Raw genomic sequence first — 17,209 nt, 5'->3', positions numbered from 1 at the left:
CAAATGGGTCTGCAGTGATGAGGCAGGTCCGGGCTCAGACCAGCGGGGTGATGAGTAGCGAGGCCTTAGGTGTCAGTGACAGGTGCCTCGGGCACGGGCCCCAGATTAAACAGCTCCCCAGCCCACAGGTGGGAGCCCGGGATGAGGCCCTGAGGTTACCTTGAGGTTACCAAACTGCCCCAGCTCGGAGCCTGGCCTTGAGCACAGGCAGGTGGAGCTGTGGGAGGGCAGAGGAAGAAACTGCAGAGCCCAGAACTGTGTTCAGGCCCTGACATTGGGCTGGATGTTAAGCACTTGTTTGGAGAGGACAATTAAATAGTGTAATAAACTTAAGCATGTTTGCTTTTCCCTTGAAAAGGGGAACTGGATGACCTGCCGGAGATAGCTCATCAGGTTTTCTATGGTGCAGGCTGTACTAAAGGAAAAAAATAGTCACACTGTCCTTTGCCAAAGTCACCATAATTGAACAACTGTTGTGTGTATGTATATATTATTATTAATGGTTTCATATTTGGTATTTCTGAAACCTTATTTTACAGCATGGTTTAACACTTAAAATTGCAACTTGACTTTTTTGAAAACGGTCAAAATAGTGGGGAGGAGTGTATCTGAAGAAACTGATCTTTTTTTCCTAATTGGGTGTTTAAATCTAACCGACAAACAAAACAGTTGTGGCCTAGATTGGTCTTGATTGGTCACTGTTAGAGTTAAAATGTGTATGTTCGCAGAAGCAGGTACATATTCACTCCTTCGGAAGTATGTGACTGCTTTAGGTATGATTTTAGTAAAAATGACATGGAAATTAGTTTTCTATTCTCTGTAGTAACTATTCAGTGAAGGGCATTTCTACCTGAAATGATGGTTGGACTCTCATGCTGAATAATATATTGAGTAAGCATAGTTATGTATGCTGCCATGGTTCTAGTAAGCAGAAAATCAATTAGCTCACCTTCAATTTGTCATGTTTTGTTTTAGACAAAACTTGAGGCTGGAGCTCACTCTTGGTTCCAGTGAACTCTCCTAAAGCGTGGTCTGTGGGTGCTTGATGTGGTGAACGTGGGCAATATTCAGGAGCAGCTTCCTGTCACCATTTCAAGCTTCTGAAGGGCAGCTTTCAAATGCTTTTACCTCTACTGAATGGGAATGCTTCAAAGTAGACTCCTAGAGTTAGATTCATTACTGAACTTAGCCCTGTTCTAAGGCACGGCTGTGGTATTCTTGCAACAGGGCTATAAATGTTACCTTTGTTTCTTTTCCCAGCCCTTCTAGCAAAAAAATGGCAAAAAAAAGTCTGCATCAAAGCTGTGTTTGCGTGACTAGAAAACTTTAGCCCCAATTTAGTCTCCTTTGACGGTTGAATGATTTAATGATAGGGGAGTATAAGTTGTCACAGAAAATTTTCTTGTGTAATCAGTCTCCTTCCATTTCCTGTCATAGCACAAAAAGACTCTGAAAAATCTCCAGGACAACGTAATAAGAATATTTCTAATATTGTAAGCATGGTCACAGGCTTTTAAAATTGCAGCATAGCTTTATTTTTTACATGCTCTTTTCTTCAAAATGTAAGTATCTCTATAGAGCCTGTACTCCCGGAGATGGTCTACATTGAAGGAGATGATGTTCCAATTATTGGCACGTAACAAAACCAGTGCCTTCAGTCTTGCATTTCCCTAGCTCCCAGTTTAGTGCAGGCATTCAGGAACTGTGCAGCTGTTCAAGATCTATAAAGTTACTACGTGAACTTTATTCTCTGCAGGTAACTTACAACCCTCTTTGAAGACGGTTAAGGCACCAGAACACTTCAAGGAGGACAGTTCAGAAGCTTCAAGTCAGGAGGAAGGTAGTTGTGTAACCAAAGGTGGTGGCTCTCTGAGGAATTTTACCACTCAGTTCTGGAAACCATGCAGTTGACTGATTTATTTTTTGGGACAAAGCAGAGAATCTTGAATTTTGTTTGAATGAAATGGGCCATGGGACTGAACAATTTTTATGTACTTTCAGAGGTGTTTTTTAGGGGATAGCTCTCTAAGGGAGGGGGTGGTTGGTGGAGACCCTCAAAGTGTTGAGCAGCCAGGAAGGCAAGCTTTACTATTTACTTAAGCCAAAACCATGCTTGCAACTTGCAAAGCATTTTTGATATCTCCACCTAATCCTCAATTCTGAGGCTGCAAGTTAGGTGCAGCATTTCCAGAGTTGCAGTCAGTTTTGCATTAAACGTGTTGAACTTGCCTCGCTTCAGTTGCACACTGAAAGGACGGTCACGTCGTCTTCCTCATAGTCTTAACCTTTGCTTTCCTTGGTGCTCTGACTAGTTATTAAAACTTCTTACTGTTGGGGACCGCAGGAAATGTTGGTTGCAGTCTAAAAGCTGATGTTTTCCAATCACCTTGAAAACATGTAGAAGCAGCAGCCTAATGGATGGTCACTAATTTTATTCTGAAAGGAATGTCAAGCCGGTTTTGCAATGTTTTCAGTGGCAAAGAGGGCATGAGTTTGTAACAGGTGGGAAGGATGAGAAATGGGGCTGATGCATCAACACAGACCACTGGGCCCTTGCATTCACTTTCACAGAGTGACACCACTGTTAGGCTTTGACACAGAAGTAACTAAGAGGCTTCAGAAGATCTTATGTGCAATGAATAAACCAGCTTTAGCTATTATTATTTTAAAGAATTGAGTGGCAGTGTTTGCATGGATCTTGTATCTTGATTGAGGCCGTGACTCTTTCATGTTTCTCATGATGTGTAATTTGTGAAACTGGAGGTTCAGAGAGCAGCACTTCTGTGTGAGACTTACCTTCATTTGTTAGTTCAGAACTTTCTCAGTGACAGTTTTTTCAGGTAGATTTTGGTTATTTCAGAAAAACAAATATGGAATTCTTTGCTTTTTTTTAAACTGAATTCACCTATCCTCTCCCCTTCTCCTTTCGATGACGCTTATTGGGAATGTGCAATCACAGAGTTAGTCCTTTGAATGAGATATAGTGGTAAACAAGTGTAGAGCGTTGTTTTGGTTCCTGTTTTTTCGTTCATTCTTGTGAGAAACTGAGGGCAAAGTCTTGGTTCTGCTGTCTGTATGAACTGATTCTATGATCTACACAACACCTGCTAATTTCAGCAATGACAATTATGCCCAGTATTTTTAATGGTTATATCTTTCATTAAGTATCTTAATGATGGAAAGCTGAAGTTGCTGTGTTGATCGTAAAGAGGATTAATAAGAATTGCTGGTAGAATTACTTCATTATTTTTTTTTCTCTCAGATGTAATACAACACCCAACAGTCCATAAGAAACATAATGGAAAAAGTCCTGTTGCCAAGTAAGTACTGGGATTTAATGTGGCCATGCTAGATTTGCAAACATCATTTATTAATGCTTCAGGAGTATATGTTTCCTTCTAGCTAATAACTTGTTGGTGATTTATTTCAATTAATCTGTATTAAATAGGTCTCTCTAACACGGAGAAAGTCAGTGTTCTAAAGAACCTACAGTAGCAGGGAGTGTCATTTAGTATCTCTTGAATGTATGCGCACACACACACGTGCAAACAAGCACATGCTGGTTTGTCAAGTCAAGAGCAGTTCATCTCAAATGACGTTGCTGCATTTTAGGGAAATGTGTATGCTACATCTGCCTGCCTTCTGTTTTTATTCAGTAGGGTCAGCCTTACACTTGAAAGGGTCTGGAGACTTGCTTGTAGGCAGGAGCCCGAATGTGTGAAATAGGCTTAGAAAGGGTCTAGTTTACGTGAAATGACTGCAAATTTGGCAGCAGATTCGTTTATCGTCATTTGGTAGAAGTTTCCACAGTGACCTTGCTCATGTTAGTGCAGTCATGGACTTCCGTGTGTCTCTATTTAGACCTTGGGTTCTCAACATTTACTTAAACTATTTTTGAATATTCTTTCACGCCTCTTGAACACTTATTTTGAGTGGTATTTCTCAAGTAGTTGCTGGAACTTCAACGTGTTGTCATCTCTGAAGTGAGCTACATTTCTGCCATCGTGGGAACTGAATAACATCTCCTGCTGCGGTTTCATTCCTGTAGCTTGACCAGTCCTGAAATAAAAGGCACTTTAAAAGCAGAATTTCAATATTAGTATTTTCATGTAGATTTGAAAAACACCTCTTTCTTGTAGCTTTGTCACCAGCAGGGCACATTGTTGAATTATAGATGTGCCCTTCTGTTTTATGTACCCAACTGACCTGTCAATTTTTTTTATATACCAGTGCACGCACTCACTTACAAATCGTTTCTGACTGACTGCTACTAAGAGAAGCTTTGGTGGAAGGCATTGTAAGGCCCAAAGTAAATGCCAAATGTGACTTTCTTTTTCCCAGCATTTTCTAGAACTAAATTCTGGAATAATGGTTACAAAATAATTGCAGCTTTATTATTCATATTGAGGAAAAAAAAAAAAAAAAAAGAAAAGAAATTTCAGAATATGTTTCTATTTGGAAAACTTCTCAAAATCAGATGTGAGGGAAAAAAAAAAAAGCAAACAAAAATGCTTTTGTGTAGAAATAACCATGGAAGCTTTTCTCGCAAGTGCTATATAACATTCTGGATTTTGTGTCAAAGTATAGTGGGCAAATGAAAAAGGAAGCCCAAGTGCTTCAGGTCATTACTATAACCTCACTGTACAAGCGCTCTTGTAATTTATATCCTTAAAATCTGTTAACACTAAATGCTTTCTTTTTCCTGAAAGCGCACATCTCAGTTCCCAGCATGATGTCAAAATGTGTACAATGACACAAAGGGCCTGCAACTTTGTTACTTTGTTCACCTTTTCGTATCTTTTTTTTTTTTTTCTTTCAGCAGCACTAGCAGTGCAAAATGTTCGTCACTGGATAGCCTTAACATACAGCACTCGGAGCAAAATGGGGTAATAGACTGGAGAAGAAAAAGCTGTATTGTCCAGCAGCATCCAGAGCACTGTACCAACCTACTTGACCAGGTGTGGGGCTGTTTTTCTGTTTAAAGCAGTATTCTGAAACACTGAATGGAGAAGACTATTACGTATCACTGCAACAAAAGTTTAAGAGCAGTACTGAAAGTGCACAAATAAGTGTCCAGGTTCAGATTTAGAATGGTTCTCATAATTACCCAAGTCATTTTGTTATCTATTACCAGCAGAATTTTGGGAAGCCTGAGGAATTTTCGTGTAATTGTAAGCAACAAACTATAAACAATACTAATAACTAAACTGCATTAATGCTGTGGTAGAGTCAGCCAGTTAAATGTGTGCATTCTCTCTTACCTGCGTTATACAAGTAATTTAAATGTTAATCTTCACAGGAAAAGGTTGTCAGTCAGATACGCACATGTTCTGTGACTTTTTAGTCTCTTCTATAGTTAATTTTCGTATGAGTGTAGTCAATGAGAACATAGTCAACCAGAGAAATAAAAGCAACTACCGAAGTTAAGAGGAGAAAGGTTGTTATTGTGATATGTGAAAAACCTGGCCTGTGGTCATTGCTCAGTACTGCTTCTGTTCTACATACGGAATTTAGTTATTGATTTTTTTATATGGGATATGGCAAGCCAAACAAAGATAGATTCTTCATTTTACAAAGTAGGGCAGTCAACTGAGATGTGTTCCGTGAGAAGAGGTGGTAGACTGCATCAAAGCAGAAAATATGCAAGCTTGAGGCAAGAAAATTTGAGTGTATTAGAGCAGAGGAGGAACTACTTCCCATTTAAATAACGTGCGGGTAGAGCATAGCCAGAGACTACTTCTGAGTGATCTTAGCTTTTACTCCATTGCCAAGTAGGAGATATTAGTAGCAGCTAGTAATAGTATTTAAAGAATAATGCGGATACTGTATTTCTTTCTAATACACTTCTAGGTGGTATTCTACAAACTTCAGTTTAGCAGCAAGCTCCAGTTCAAGGCTGGGTACCTGCTTTGTCACTATGTGAGCAACGTGAAAATAATTTGCCGCATGTCCTTTTTTTCCTCTCAAGCATTAAATAATTCCACTTAAATCAATAAATTCAGTAGACATAAGCCTTGTGATTAACCAGACAACTTCTTTTCAAGGAAGGAGTTGTTAGGGGGTACTTGATGAACTGCATTTGTTTCATCCTCAGCAGGAAAAGACCCGTAACTTACTCCCAGCATCCAAACTGTGATTTGTTTCGAATCTTCTGCATACTTCTAAGTAGTTATTTGCAGTGTCTTTTGCTGATAGTGTCCTAAATACCAGACAAGATGCATGATTCTAAAGGTCTGAATGCATTGTACAAGTAGATGCTTGTATGGTTATAGCACTGTGAGTGCATTAGTCATGGATTCATGGATGTTTAAGTCTAGAAGTTCTTTTGTATTTTTTGATGCAAGGTTTGCCGTCTAACTGGGTATCTCTGTATTTTCTGTCTAGCATACAGGGGAAAAACGAGGCCTGTCTACAGTGGGCAAGAAGAAAGGAAAGCCACAGCTGGAAAAGTAGGTTTCCAATGAAACTGGCAGTCTAGGAACAAAGTATAGTGCATTCAGTCTAGTAAACACTGTGTGCAGTGCATCGACTGCTTTGGTTAGCTACTGTAGGACAAGACCTATTGTGCAGCTAGTCTACATAAAAATGGTTATTTTATCATTTGAAAAGGAGTAACATTTTAAAAAACAATCAGAATGTAACTGTGGGCAGCCATTTCTCAATGTTAGTTACCATTTAGCAAAAACAAGAAACAGAAGTCTATTGCTAGGAGAGGAGATACTGAATTGCCTTTTTGCCTTTTTTTTTTTCTTCCCCTTTATCTGAAAGTTAAAAGCTGTAAAGCTGCCCGGGGGGGGGGGGGGAAGGGTAAACTGCAACCTTTATCATTACTCAGTGAGTGCCAGCTTACTGAAATAGTTTATTAAACATGCTTGCAGATCAGAAGAGAGAGCTTGGGAATTTCCTATGGTCATAATGATCCTGCCTGTAAAGAAGTGAAACCACTTGCATGGTTGCCTATTCTGTCTAGTTCCAAGCTGATTTCTTTTCTCTTTTTCTTCGGTTGCTCTTGTTGCTCTGTAGCCTATAGAGTTCTGTAGCTTTTTCACAGACCCAGCCTATGGCTCAGTTGCATTCGTGAGTTTTCAGAAAGAACTTTAGGGCCAGTGGCACCTTTTATTTTTCTTAGCCATTTTCTTTTAGTTCTTTATTCAAAGCACTTAGTAACATTGGTGCATTTTAATTCCTGCTGTGTTGCACTGTTAGCCTTTACCTATTTTTTATCATTTACATTTATGTCTAATTTATATATATACACACCTATGGGGGTCTATTTTATATATATATAAAAGTCCTTGTCCTTGTTTACAATGGCATTGTATTTTCCTGTATTTCTGCTTATTTTGCCCACATTCTAATAAAATATATGAAAAATTATTTGCACAGGGAGAAAACCAAGAAAACTGACTGTCGGTTGAATAACAGGGCTAATGGAGTTCGAGTTGCAGCATCGCAGCACATCCGCACGGGGACAGCGAAAGGTAAGACAGGGCCCAGGCGTTCGTAAGAAACAGAGCTGCTCACCGGCTCGTTCATTTGTTCAGCAGTAAAGGAGAAACTGCAGCTCTGCAGGCTGGGTGTGAGTCAGCGTGCTGGCCATCCACTCTGTGCTGGGACGTGTGGGTTAGAACATACTGGACGTTTTGTCTTCCGTAGGCGACTGCTTAGGCTATGTCTCCTCTCATGCATAATTGGAAACATCTCAGTAAACCCGTGGGAAGTTGTCATACGTGAGGGGGCAGTTGCCTAAGTAGTCAATGTTGGGCTGCTAGTGTTCTGCCAGTTGCAGCCTTGCCTCTGCTATGCTTAGGTCTCACTGAAGGCAGTCGAGAAGGCATTTGCTCTCCTCTATACTGCCCGACTGGGTGAATGTTGAAAGCACTCTTAGGACCTTAAACCTTGGCTTGTTCCTACCTCTGCTTGAAGTGTACTCTTTACCAAGCTTTCATTCTTCCTTCTCCCAACTTCTCAGAAACTTTAAGAATTCATGGTTCAAAAATTTGACAAAAGTAGGGCAGTTCTAGGAAGTTTTCGTTAAGATCTGTGCGAGCGGAAGCCAACTTGTAGGAGAGCCTGGCAGTGTACATATCTGAAGTACTCCTATGCTTGTTGTCCAGCAAAGCTTAATCAGCTTCCATGGGGTAACATAACTTGAGGAAGATGAGCAGTTTTCTATGGTGTAGTGCTCAAACGGAACAGGAAGGCTCTAATCCACCCCCTAACCACACATGCTGTACAGATGCAAGCCTGCCTGCCTGGTGATATTGGTTAGTTATGGCCACTTTGAGAAGGAACCGTAACCCACAGAGGATGGAAGGAATTAAGTCCTCCTCAGAGATGTGTTTTCCATTTAGTATTTGTGTACACACATCAGAATGTCTTCTGATATTTCCCATTGAAGATGCAGTCTTTAAAGAAAAAAAAAAACAGGTTGCAGTTTGAATCTCTGCCTCACTTTGTAGTGAGACATGATATGAAATGTTCTATTCTGAGTCAGTACTTCTTAACTACATGTTTTCTTTCACTTTTTCTGCCTATTTTTTTCTGAGTCATCAGTTACCCTTGTAATTTTGAAGACTTGATGCTTTGTGACTAGCACTTTTGGATCCTGTTTTCAGTGGTTTGAAGCGGATGTTGCTGTTCTAGGTCGAACTGGATATTCAAAAATACCAGCTAGAATAGTTTGACCAAGAGAAGGCAGCCATTTAACCATTTACCCCAACCTGATATACTTGCTATTGTGTTCTGCTTTCGTTAGAGCTTTTTACCAACCAAGATTGTGGGTTTGGGAGGTGGAAATGGGGACATCTTGGTTATTGATGCTGCCTTGAAGCTGGCCTCTGTTGTGCTCTGTGAGGGGTGCTTCCCTCCTGCTTCTCACCTCTGAGGCTGAAATTCAAAGTCCAGTTCAGTGGCCAGAACATTGTAGCTTAACTTTTTCACTAATGGCATCTAAACCCACCCTGTAATCAGATTTCTGGCAAATGAGCTTCCCATGATCCCATTTAGAGTTCAAAAAGTAGGTAATTTTACACTGTTGCCTTTCACCTCCCTTAAACAGGTTTTGTTGGTTCTGTTTCCTTAAACCCTGCTCTGGAAGAGTTCATTGTGAAAAGGCATGTTGCTTTGATCTTGGTTGCTGAGTTAGCTTTGCAGTCTTTGCTTGTGCGATAAAGGAGTACTCCATCCCTTCCAACATAGAGATTTGATTCAGGACAGCCAGAGGAAGTTGGTGTTGCAGTGTGATTCACTATAAGATCCATAAAAACTATTAAGGATGGTTATCATTGTTCAGACTGCTGTGCAAAAATGTGATTTGTGCATAAAATTTAACTTTAACAAAGGATTTAGTCATTACAGGTAAAGGGATAAACTTGTGCTGCATGTGGGGAGTTAACACATAAGAGATGCAGAGGAAAAGATACGGTTAAGTAGAAAGCCACATTAGCAGCCAACCAAAGTAGCATGATATGAGGAAACCAAAAGAACCTCACTTCTGTATTACCGGGATTAAAAATAAAAATGCCAATTTTTATTTTTAGATCTGAATTTGGACACTGGATCTGGTCATGACACATGTGGAGAAACATCATCTGAAAGTTACAGTTCTCCTTCTAGCCCACGACATGATGGGAGGGAAAGCTTTGAGAGTGAAGAAGAAAAAGACAGAGGTTGGATTTGTGGAGAGCGTGCATGAAGTTTTGCTTTATTACCTTGGCTATTCTCTCCTTCTCTGTTTAGTTTCTCAGTTTTATTAGCTATTTTTGTTTTATTTCTGAACTAGTCGCAGGCCCTTTTTCTTTGTGGATTTCATGGCTAGACTGTCTGAAGACTTTTCAGCAAATAGCAGGAAGGTGTTTAAACAGGCAGTTTTAGATTAACAGACGTGTGTATGTGTGTGTGTCATGCAAGGCATCTATGTTGTCTACTTTGGCAGTGTAGATCTCTTGAAAAACTTGAGAAATGTGATGAATAGAAGAACTTGGACCTCCAAGGGGCTTGTTTTATACCGAGTTATGCTTGGCAGGTCTGAGATATCTCTTTTTTATTGTTTTGTTTGTTTGTTTATTTTTTGTCTTGACTGTTGTGTTTCCCCTCCTTCAGAATTTGAATGAACTGTATTCATGTCTTTCTAAGTAGATGGGAGTTTCTGTGTGTTTCTGTGTGTCCTACTGTTCACATGTGCAGATGTACACAAACCAAGGGCACACTGCCTAAGTTGTGTGGGTTGATATAGGCACGTGATGATTTGGATGAATGGAAAAGATCTTACATTTATTCTGGTTTGGGATGATATCATTTCACTTTTGTGTATGGATAAATGGGTCCCGAGAAAGGCAAAACGCAGTTCCCGGTTCAAGCTTCTGCCTCTCACAAGCGCTTGTTTCCCTGCAGATACAGACAGCAATTCCGATGACTCTGGGAATCAAAATGCAAACAGGTTTACAGGCTACAGTGCTGTCAGCTCAGCAAACATGAGCAAGCCACCCGCTCAGATGCCTCCGGCGAGCAGCGAGAACGGCAGCCTTCCCGAGGACGCTTTGAGCGCCAAGTTTCCCCACATTTCCTTCATGCCCGCCTTACACTGTGTGATGCACAGCGCTGCGCAGAAGGCGGAGGCCGCGGGCGCGCCGCCCCTCGCCGCCGACGGCAAGGCCGTGGGCATGCTGGTGACGGCGCCGCTGGCCGTCGCCCCCGCCGCGGAGCCCGCCAGCTCCCCGCCGGCCGCGCTGGGCCCCATGGCCTCCGGCGACGCCGAGAAGCGCCTCGAGCTGATGGCTTCCCCTTTGCCGGTCCCGTCCACTTTCCTCCCGCATTCTGTGCAGCCTGGCAGCCCGGCTTTGCACTTGGCAATACACAGATTGAAAATGCCCTCTCCGCAGGGATCATCAGAAAGCTGCACAGTTAACGGACCACAGCAGCCGACAGGAAGCTTGAGTATCGGATCACCAAATACTGCCTTTATCCCAGTCCACAGTCCAGGTAGTTTTCCAGGATCCCCAGTTCCTACTACAGATCCCATCACCAAACCTGCATCCCAGGTGGTAGGACTGAATCAAATGGTGCCTCACATTGAGGGAAACCCAGGAGCAATCCCTCAGCCTACCAATCTAAAGGTAGTTCTTCCAGCGGCCAGTCTCTCCACAGCAGCACCGCCACCTCCACCAGCTTCGTACGCTCTGCCAGGCAGCCCTCACGCGAGCAGTGTCTTGCCCAACCAGAACACAAACGTGCTAAGCACTGTGGCAACGTCCTCCCCGCCTCAGTCAGCCGGCTTAGGCGTGGGTCAGGTGCAGTCCACTGTTCCTCCCGCCATCCCTACGCATACCCCCGGCCCTGCTCCTAGCCCGAGCCCCGCGCTGACACACAGCACTGCACAGAGCGACAGCACATCTTACATCAACGCTGTTGGGAACAACAACACTAACGGGACAATGTTACCTCCGCAGCAGTTGGGATCTGGTCCTTGTGGCTCTTGTGGACGTAGATGTAGCTGTGGGACCAATGGAAGCCTTCAGATTAATAGTTATTTTTATCATAACCCACTTCATGGACAAGTCTACCGAGTTCCATCTTTCTTCACTCTGCCATCCCTTTGCAATGGCAGCTACCTCAATCAAGCACATCAAAGCAATGGAACACAACTCCCTTTCTTCCTGCCTCAGTCTCCATATGCAAACGGGCTTATGCATGACCCGGTAATGGGGAGCCAAGCCAACTATGGTATGCAGCAGATGGCAGGATTTGGGAGGTTCTATCCCGTCTATCCAGCACCTAACGTAGTTGCCAACACAAATGGGTCAGGACCCAAGAAGAACGGGAACGTCTCCTGTTACAATTGTGGTGTAAGTGGACACTATGCGCAGGACTGTAAGCAGTCGTCCATGGAGGCCAGTCAACAAGGTAATCACGATAACGCCCTGCGGACTTGCTTTTGAGCGGAGCTCTTTCTCTTTACCTTGCTGAACGGGCTGGGTCTGTCCTTGCAGAGGGGCGTGCGTGTGTCTTGGGCGCGGGGCTGGGCCTTAGTGACCTGCTCTGCAGCTGCAGAGGGTCTTAGTTCTCTGCCTGGGGGCTTGGTAGAGGGGCGCGAGGGAACAGGGTTCACGAGTGTGGAGTTGAAAATGGGCATGGCACAGGGCTGGAAGCCAAACTGCATCAATTCAAAACTGTTGTTCTTTTCACCTGCTTGGTTTTGGCAGTATGTTGAGACTTGCACGGTGTTTCAATTCCTACATTCCTATTCACTCTTGTTGGGATTTTTTTCCTTTTCTTTTTAGGTAGAATTCATTGGCAAAAGCTATAGAAAATACAGATTATTGTGTATGATATTAACTTGGCTTTTTAAAACTTGTGAAAATTCAGGAAATGAGCTAAGTGTTTGATAACGTAACTTAGAATTCTGCGGCCTGCCCTTGCGCAGCCGGCCATCCTGCTGCAGCCCGTCACGGGATACCTAGATGGGAGACGCTTCGGCTTGGCAGACACGTAGCAGCCAAAAGACAAAACCCAGTTGGAACCAACAACTGAAGGGCTGGCTTCAGTCTCGTGTGCCACCACTTGCTCTGTGCACGGGAATGGAGAAAATGCAGAGTTCACGCAGAACCTAAATTGTTTCTTAGTCTTGGCCCGTGCCCATTCTGACTCCACTCGTTTTGTCAAGAGTGGAACAAGACAGATGAGCCTTGATGGGCCCTTTTTTTCTTTGCATTTTTCCAGCAAAGGTAGAAATCTATGCCGACTGTTTAATATTTTGTAAAAGCTGCCAGTTTTAGCAGGATTAGAGAAAATAGGATGCAATCTTAGGAAGGGCCGTTATGGGAAGGCAGTGCCTTTGAGGAGCATGCCCGCTTTGCTGCCGCCGGGGGGTTTTGGGCTGCGCTGGCCTGGCGAGCAGTGACTTAGCAGTTCTCTTTCCTGTTTTAGGCACTTACAGACTGAGATACGCACCTCCCCCTCCCCCTTCCAGTGACACCCTGGATTCTGCAGACTGAAACAAGTAAACCTTGCCTACTTAAATTGAAGCTTGGGGGGAGCTGGGGGGCCGGCGGGGCGGGCGGCGGGGCGGGTGCTCTCATGGTTTGGGGACGTTCCCGGTTTTGCATTCTTTTGGAGTTTTTCATTGCTTTTGCACCTCTGTTCAATACAAAAGAAGAAAGCCGAGGCCGCGGGCTCCTGCTGGCCCTCCACGAGGCTTGCGTGATGCATGTAATTCCACCTCCCAGGCAAACAATCCGAGCGAGCGTTTGAACCATGCTTTTGCACTGAAGACTTGAGACATGTGCAATGTTTACTGCGTTTTAAAACAGTCCTCTGACCTCTGACATCACTGGCGGAGCAGCCATACGGTGAAAGAAGAAACCTGGTCGTGTTCCCCGCAATCTTGGTTCCCTCCCTCCCCATTCTCCTTATGCTGCTGTCTTCTTTTCTTTCCCGTCTGTCCACGTGGGTTCTGTTGGACTTGCATGAGTGTTTAGTGGTTCAGACAGCCCACGCCCGTGCTCTGAACGGCTGCTCCTGAACGGAGGGGCGCTCTTGGGAGGGCGCCATACGGGGCGCGCGATCCGGCTCGCGAGGGGCCCGAGCAAGCGGAGACGCCTGGAGCAGGAGGGCGCTGAAACGGTGCGGACTGCAACAGGCTCCGGAAAGCCAACAAGCTTCAATTGACAGATTTTCCTTCCATTGTAGCTTTTTAGCCTGTATGTTCAGCAACAAAGGTGAAAAAAAATGGTATGAATGTTGTACTCAGTGTGTTTGCATTTGTAATGGAAGTTGATGGCATTTTTTTCCTTTTTTAAAGCTATTCTACATCATGTCAACACAGAATGAGCGTTACTTGATGGAATATTTTTTTCCTAAACTATTACAGTGTTGCATTGTACTTAGAATGTAAATGTTTTATTTCAAACTGAACAAAAGCTATGGTTTTCTACAGAATAGTCAGGTATTAGTATTAGAACCTGTCTACCAAATAGCAAAGTCACTATTTTATAACAATTTACCACTATGCGTAATTACGGTATAATGTGAAAGACTGAACTGAGTGTTAAGATGGTATTAATCATGTCAGTATCATGAGTAAGTAAGTTTAATGCTGCTGTATTTTTTATTTTATTTTTGAAAGCCAATATATGTACTAAATTGCTTCCAGGTAATATTTGATTTCCTAAAGTGCACTGAGGTTATCTGGAAGATGAGTGTATTTTTTGACTGCTGCATTCAACACCGATGAACAACTACCACTGTATATCCATAGGGTTTGGCATTCCTCACAGTTCATGGCAGAAACGTTTCCTTAATGTAAGACCTGGCGTCCAGGAGAGGGATGAAATGAAATCAGTCTTTGGTTCAGCCGTCTAATAAATTGCTAAACGAACAAAAAAAAAAAAGAAAAAAACTTGAAGAAAAATAATAAAAAAAAAGCTTGATTACTACATTTCTTCATAGGTAGCATTTATATTTATAGCACCAGTGTACATTTTGAAACTTTTTTCTTGGAGGGGGGAATGGGGAGGGAGGTAGATGAAAGCTTTAATTTAAAGAAGTTTAAGTAGTAAATGAAAATTATTTTGATTAAAATTTTTATTTGATCTGGGTATTTTTGGACCACTTGAAATGAATGAACTGCGTTTGAGTTGAAGTGAGGGTGTTAAACCACCAATGGACTTGTATTGTGAATTACCTGCCAGTTGTACTTTATGGAACTTATTTTATGATTTAAAATACTGTACTGTAAATAGGAGGTATGTTACCTTCTCTTTATTTGTATGTTTACCATATACTTTGATATTTGAAATGTACTGGAAAGGTCACTTATATTTCTAGAAGAGATTGGATTTTATGCAACCTTTTTTCCTTGAATTAACAGCAATAAAAAAAGAAAAAAAAAAAAAAAAAAAAGTACCTGTGTGTAAGCCCTGTCCTTTGTCAGAGAGCAAGGCGAGGAAGGCCAGGCCGTGCCCTCTGCCTGCCACTGGGGCTGTGGGCAGCCCTGGTGGGCAGCTGTTGTGTAGACAAAGCTGGGACTAAGTGTTGAGCTTGAGGTGAGGTCAGCCTTGTAGCTGCAGCTGGGCCCGGCCCCCCAGTGAGACCTCTTGCGAGGGGATGGGTGCCGCTCTGGAGGAGGAGGCGGCCCTGGTGTGGTGGGCCTGGGCGTTGGCGCCGCGCTCGCGCAGCGCCGGAGCTGAGGGCACCCGGGCGCTCCGGCTCTTGGAGCTCGTGGTTGTGCTCGGGAGAAGGTGCGTGTCCGGCCACCAAGCTGCAGGGCCGGACCCTTATTGCTTGCGCTGAGGAGCACAGGGCAGGAGGAAGTGCTGGGACTAGGGAGCAGCTCTGGAATGTGCGGATCAGCAGCCGAAGGATTTGATGCACAGGTGGAGAGCTGGGCGGCAGTGAGAAGCAAAGCGTGTCACCTTGCGTTCCCTCTCCTCTCTGCTCAGGGTCCAGGTCCTAGTGCTGAGCAGCAGCCTATCTGCACAGCTGGGGAGCACAGACCATCTCAGATCCTCATCCCAGCCTACCACCTACTCCCTGAGCAACCAACTAGCATTAGGAGAGGGCTCAGAGTCCCCCATGAGCCAACGTTTTTTCCCTTCATCGTGGGCAACTTGCTATTCAGCCCAGGCCTCAGGCTAACGTGAGTCCTGGCTTCCCTGGAGCGCAAACTGCCCACGCAAAGGGGAATCTGCTCCTTGCTGTGCACCTGCTCGGAGGTGCTGGTGACTGCAGAACCTGGCCTGCTAGCAGGGTCTGTGTGTGCTACGAGTGCTGCTCGCTCGACTAGATGTTGGCTGGAAGTGCTCCTGGTTTGTGGAAGTGGCCACTGCAGCTGAGGGTGAGGGAGCTCGTCCCACCAGGGGCCTCAGGGAACTGGTGATGGCCTAATGCTCAGCTCCCGACTTAGGCCCTGCACGCTGTGCGAGTAGCTCGCAGCTCCTAACTAGGGCTGCCAGTGATAGTCCCAGTTAATGCAAGGCGTGGATCCTGCTTGGGCTGATGAGGAGCAAGCGGGGGTGTCTGGCAAGCTGGGTGCAGCCTCTTGCTTTGTGAAGCCCTCCTGCCTCGCTCCTGCAGCGAGCGCGAGTTGCTGTCCTGCTAGTTTCTCCTCGGGCTCAAGGAATGTCTCCATTACATGGATCAGGCTCCGGGTACTAAACTGCAGTCCTGTGCTCTGCTAATAGAGAAGGAAGAAAATTATTATTATTATTAATAATAATAATAATAATAATAATAATAATAATAATGAGAGCTAATTCTTGGAAGTGTTTTGCCTGCAAGTGAACTTAATGGAATCTATCCTAAACTCATCTTCACAATAGGTGGCAGCAAAACTCTGCCGGCCGAATACACTGTAGTTTCTGACACCGCCGTGTGCTTCAGTTTAATTTGCTCCTAGCGTTTGCTTGCCGTTGCAGTGAGCTTATTTGGGGAGGTGTTCTTTGACTCTTTATTTCTGCAGCGCTTGTTTTGGTACGATTTTCTCAGGCTGGTAGATTTTCTAGCACAAGGAGCCTACTCAGAAAATAAGCGTGTTAAATGCTTTTCTCTGAAGTCTTAAATACCAGAGCTATGACAGACCATGTCTTATAATGAAGATTGAAGTCTTAGAGAGTTGCAGCCAAATGTTAAAGCCATGTCCCAAGAACTGCAGGGAATTAGGTTATTCCTACGAGATTTTTGTATTCGTAGAGGAATGCTTTCTGACATTCACGTAGCTTCCCTGTGATCTAGAATAATTCCTGGAGGAATCTGGTTATCCCTCCAGATAATTTCTCTTATTTGTGTCTCAGTAAATAAAAGCTCTGAAGGTCCACAACAGAGTATGTAACATCGGATTTTATCTTTAGCTGGATGCTTCATGCTCAGGAACGTGTTGTCCAGGAGATGCACCGGGACAGAGTTGTTCTCTCTTATATCAATGCATCCTCCCTGACTGGTGGAAGGGTCGTGTTGTGTGACTGTGTCAATAAAACACCGTATAAAAGCATAAGCTGAAAAAACGTTGGATTTGGTAACGTATTAGAAAAACTTTATCTTAATGCTGCAGTAAATAAGATATTGTTGGTACCTTCACTTTAGAACTCTTTGCTTTAAAATGGTGGTGTTTTATTGACTTCTAAGACACATTTTTTTTCTGAGATAGAGGATGTTGATAGCTGGTAGAGTTGAGTAGTAATTAATAAAATGCTGGTTGGCACGATGATGGAGT

At 43.6% G+C, this 17,209-nt stretch overlaps 1 protein-coding gene across 4 annotated transcripts in view; it reads left to right on the top strand.

Annotated features, from left to right (window-relative positions):
* ZCCHC2 (zinc finger CCHC-type containing 2) overlaps window positions 1–14,758 on the top strand; it is a 36,257-nt gene extending 21,499 nt beyond the window's left edge. The window contains exons 7-15 of one of the 4 annotated variants that reach the window (XM_026034551.1): window positions 1,757–1,840; window positions 3,263–3,320; window positions 4,820–4,958; window positions 6,385–6,449; window positions 7,387–7,481; window positions 9,543–9,671; window positions 10,396–11,904; window positions 12,928–13,000; window positions 13,227–14,758. In XM_026034551.1, the coding sequence (XP_025890336.1) occupies window positions 1,757–1,840; window positions 3,263–3,320; window positions 4,820–4,958; window positions 6,385–6,449; window positions 7,387–7,481; window positions 9,543–9,671; window positions 10,396–11,904; window positions 12,928–12,995 (2,147 nt within the window). In that variant the 3' untranslated portion in view covers window positions 12,996–13,000; window positions 13,227–14,758. Of the gene's footprint in view, window positions 1–1,756; window positions 1,841–3,262; window positions 3,321–4,819; window positions 4,959–6,384; window positions 6,450–7,386; window positions 7,482–9,542; window positions 9,672–10,395; window positions 11,940–12,927 lie in introns of those variants that run through there. The other 3 variants (XM_026034554.1, XM_026034552.1, XM_026034553.1) reach the window with 3 other exon arrangements.
* The last annotated feature ends 2,451 nt before the right edge of the window (window positions 14,759–17,209 follow it).

Source organism: Nothoprocta perdicaria, unplaced genomic scaffold (genome assembly GCF_003342845.1).
Source record: "Nothoprocta perdicaria isolate Ctin4 unplaced genomic scaffold, notPer1 scaffold_147, whole genome shotgun sequence".
NCBI classification, from domain to species: Eukaryota; Metazoa; Chordata; class Aves; order Tinamiformes; family Tinamidae; genus Nothoprocta; species Nothoprocta perdicaria.
This window is presented reverse-complemented; position numbering and strand designations above follow the sequence as displayed.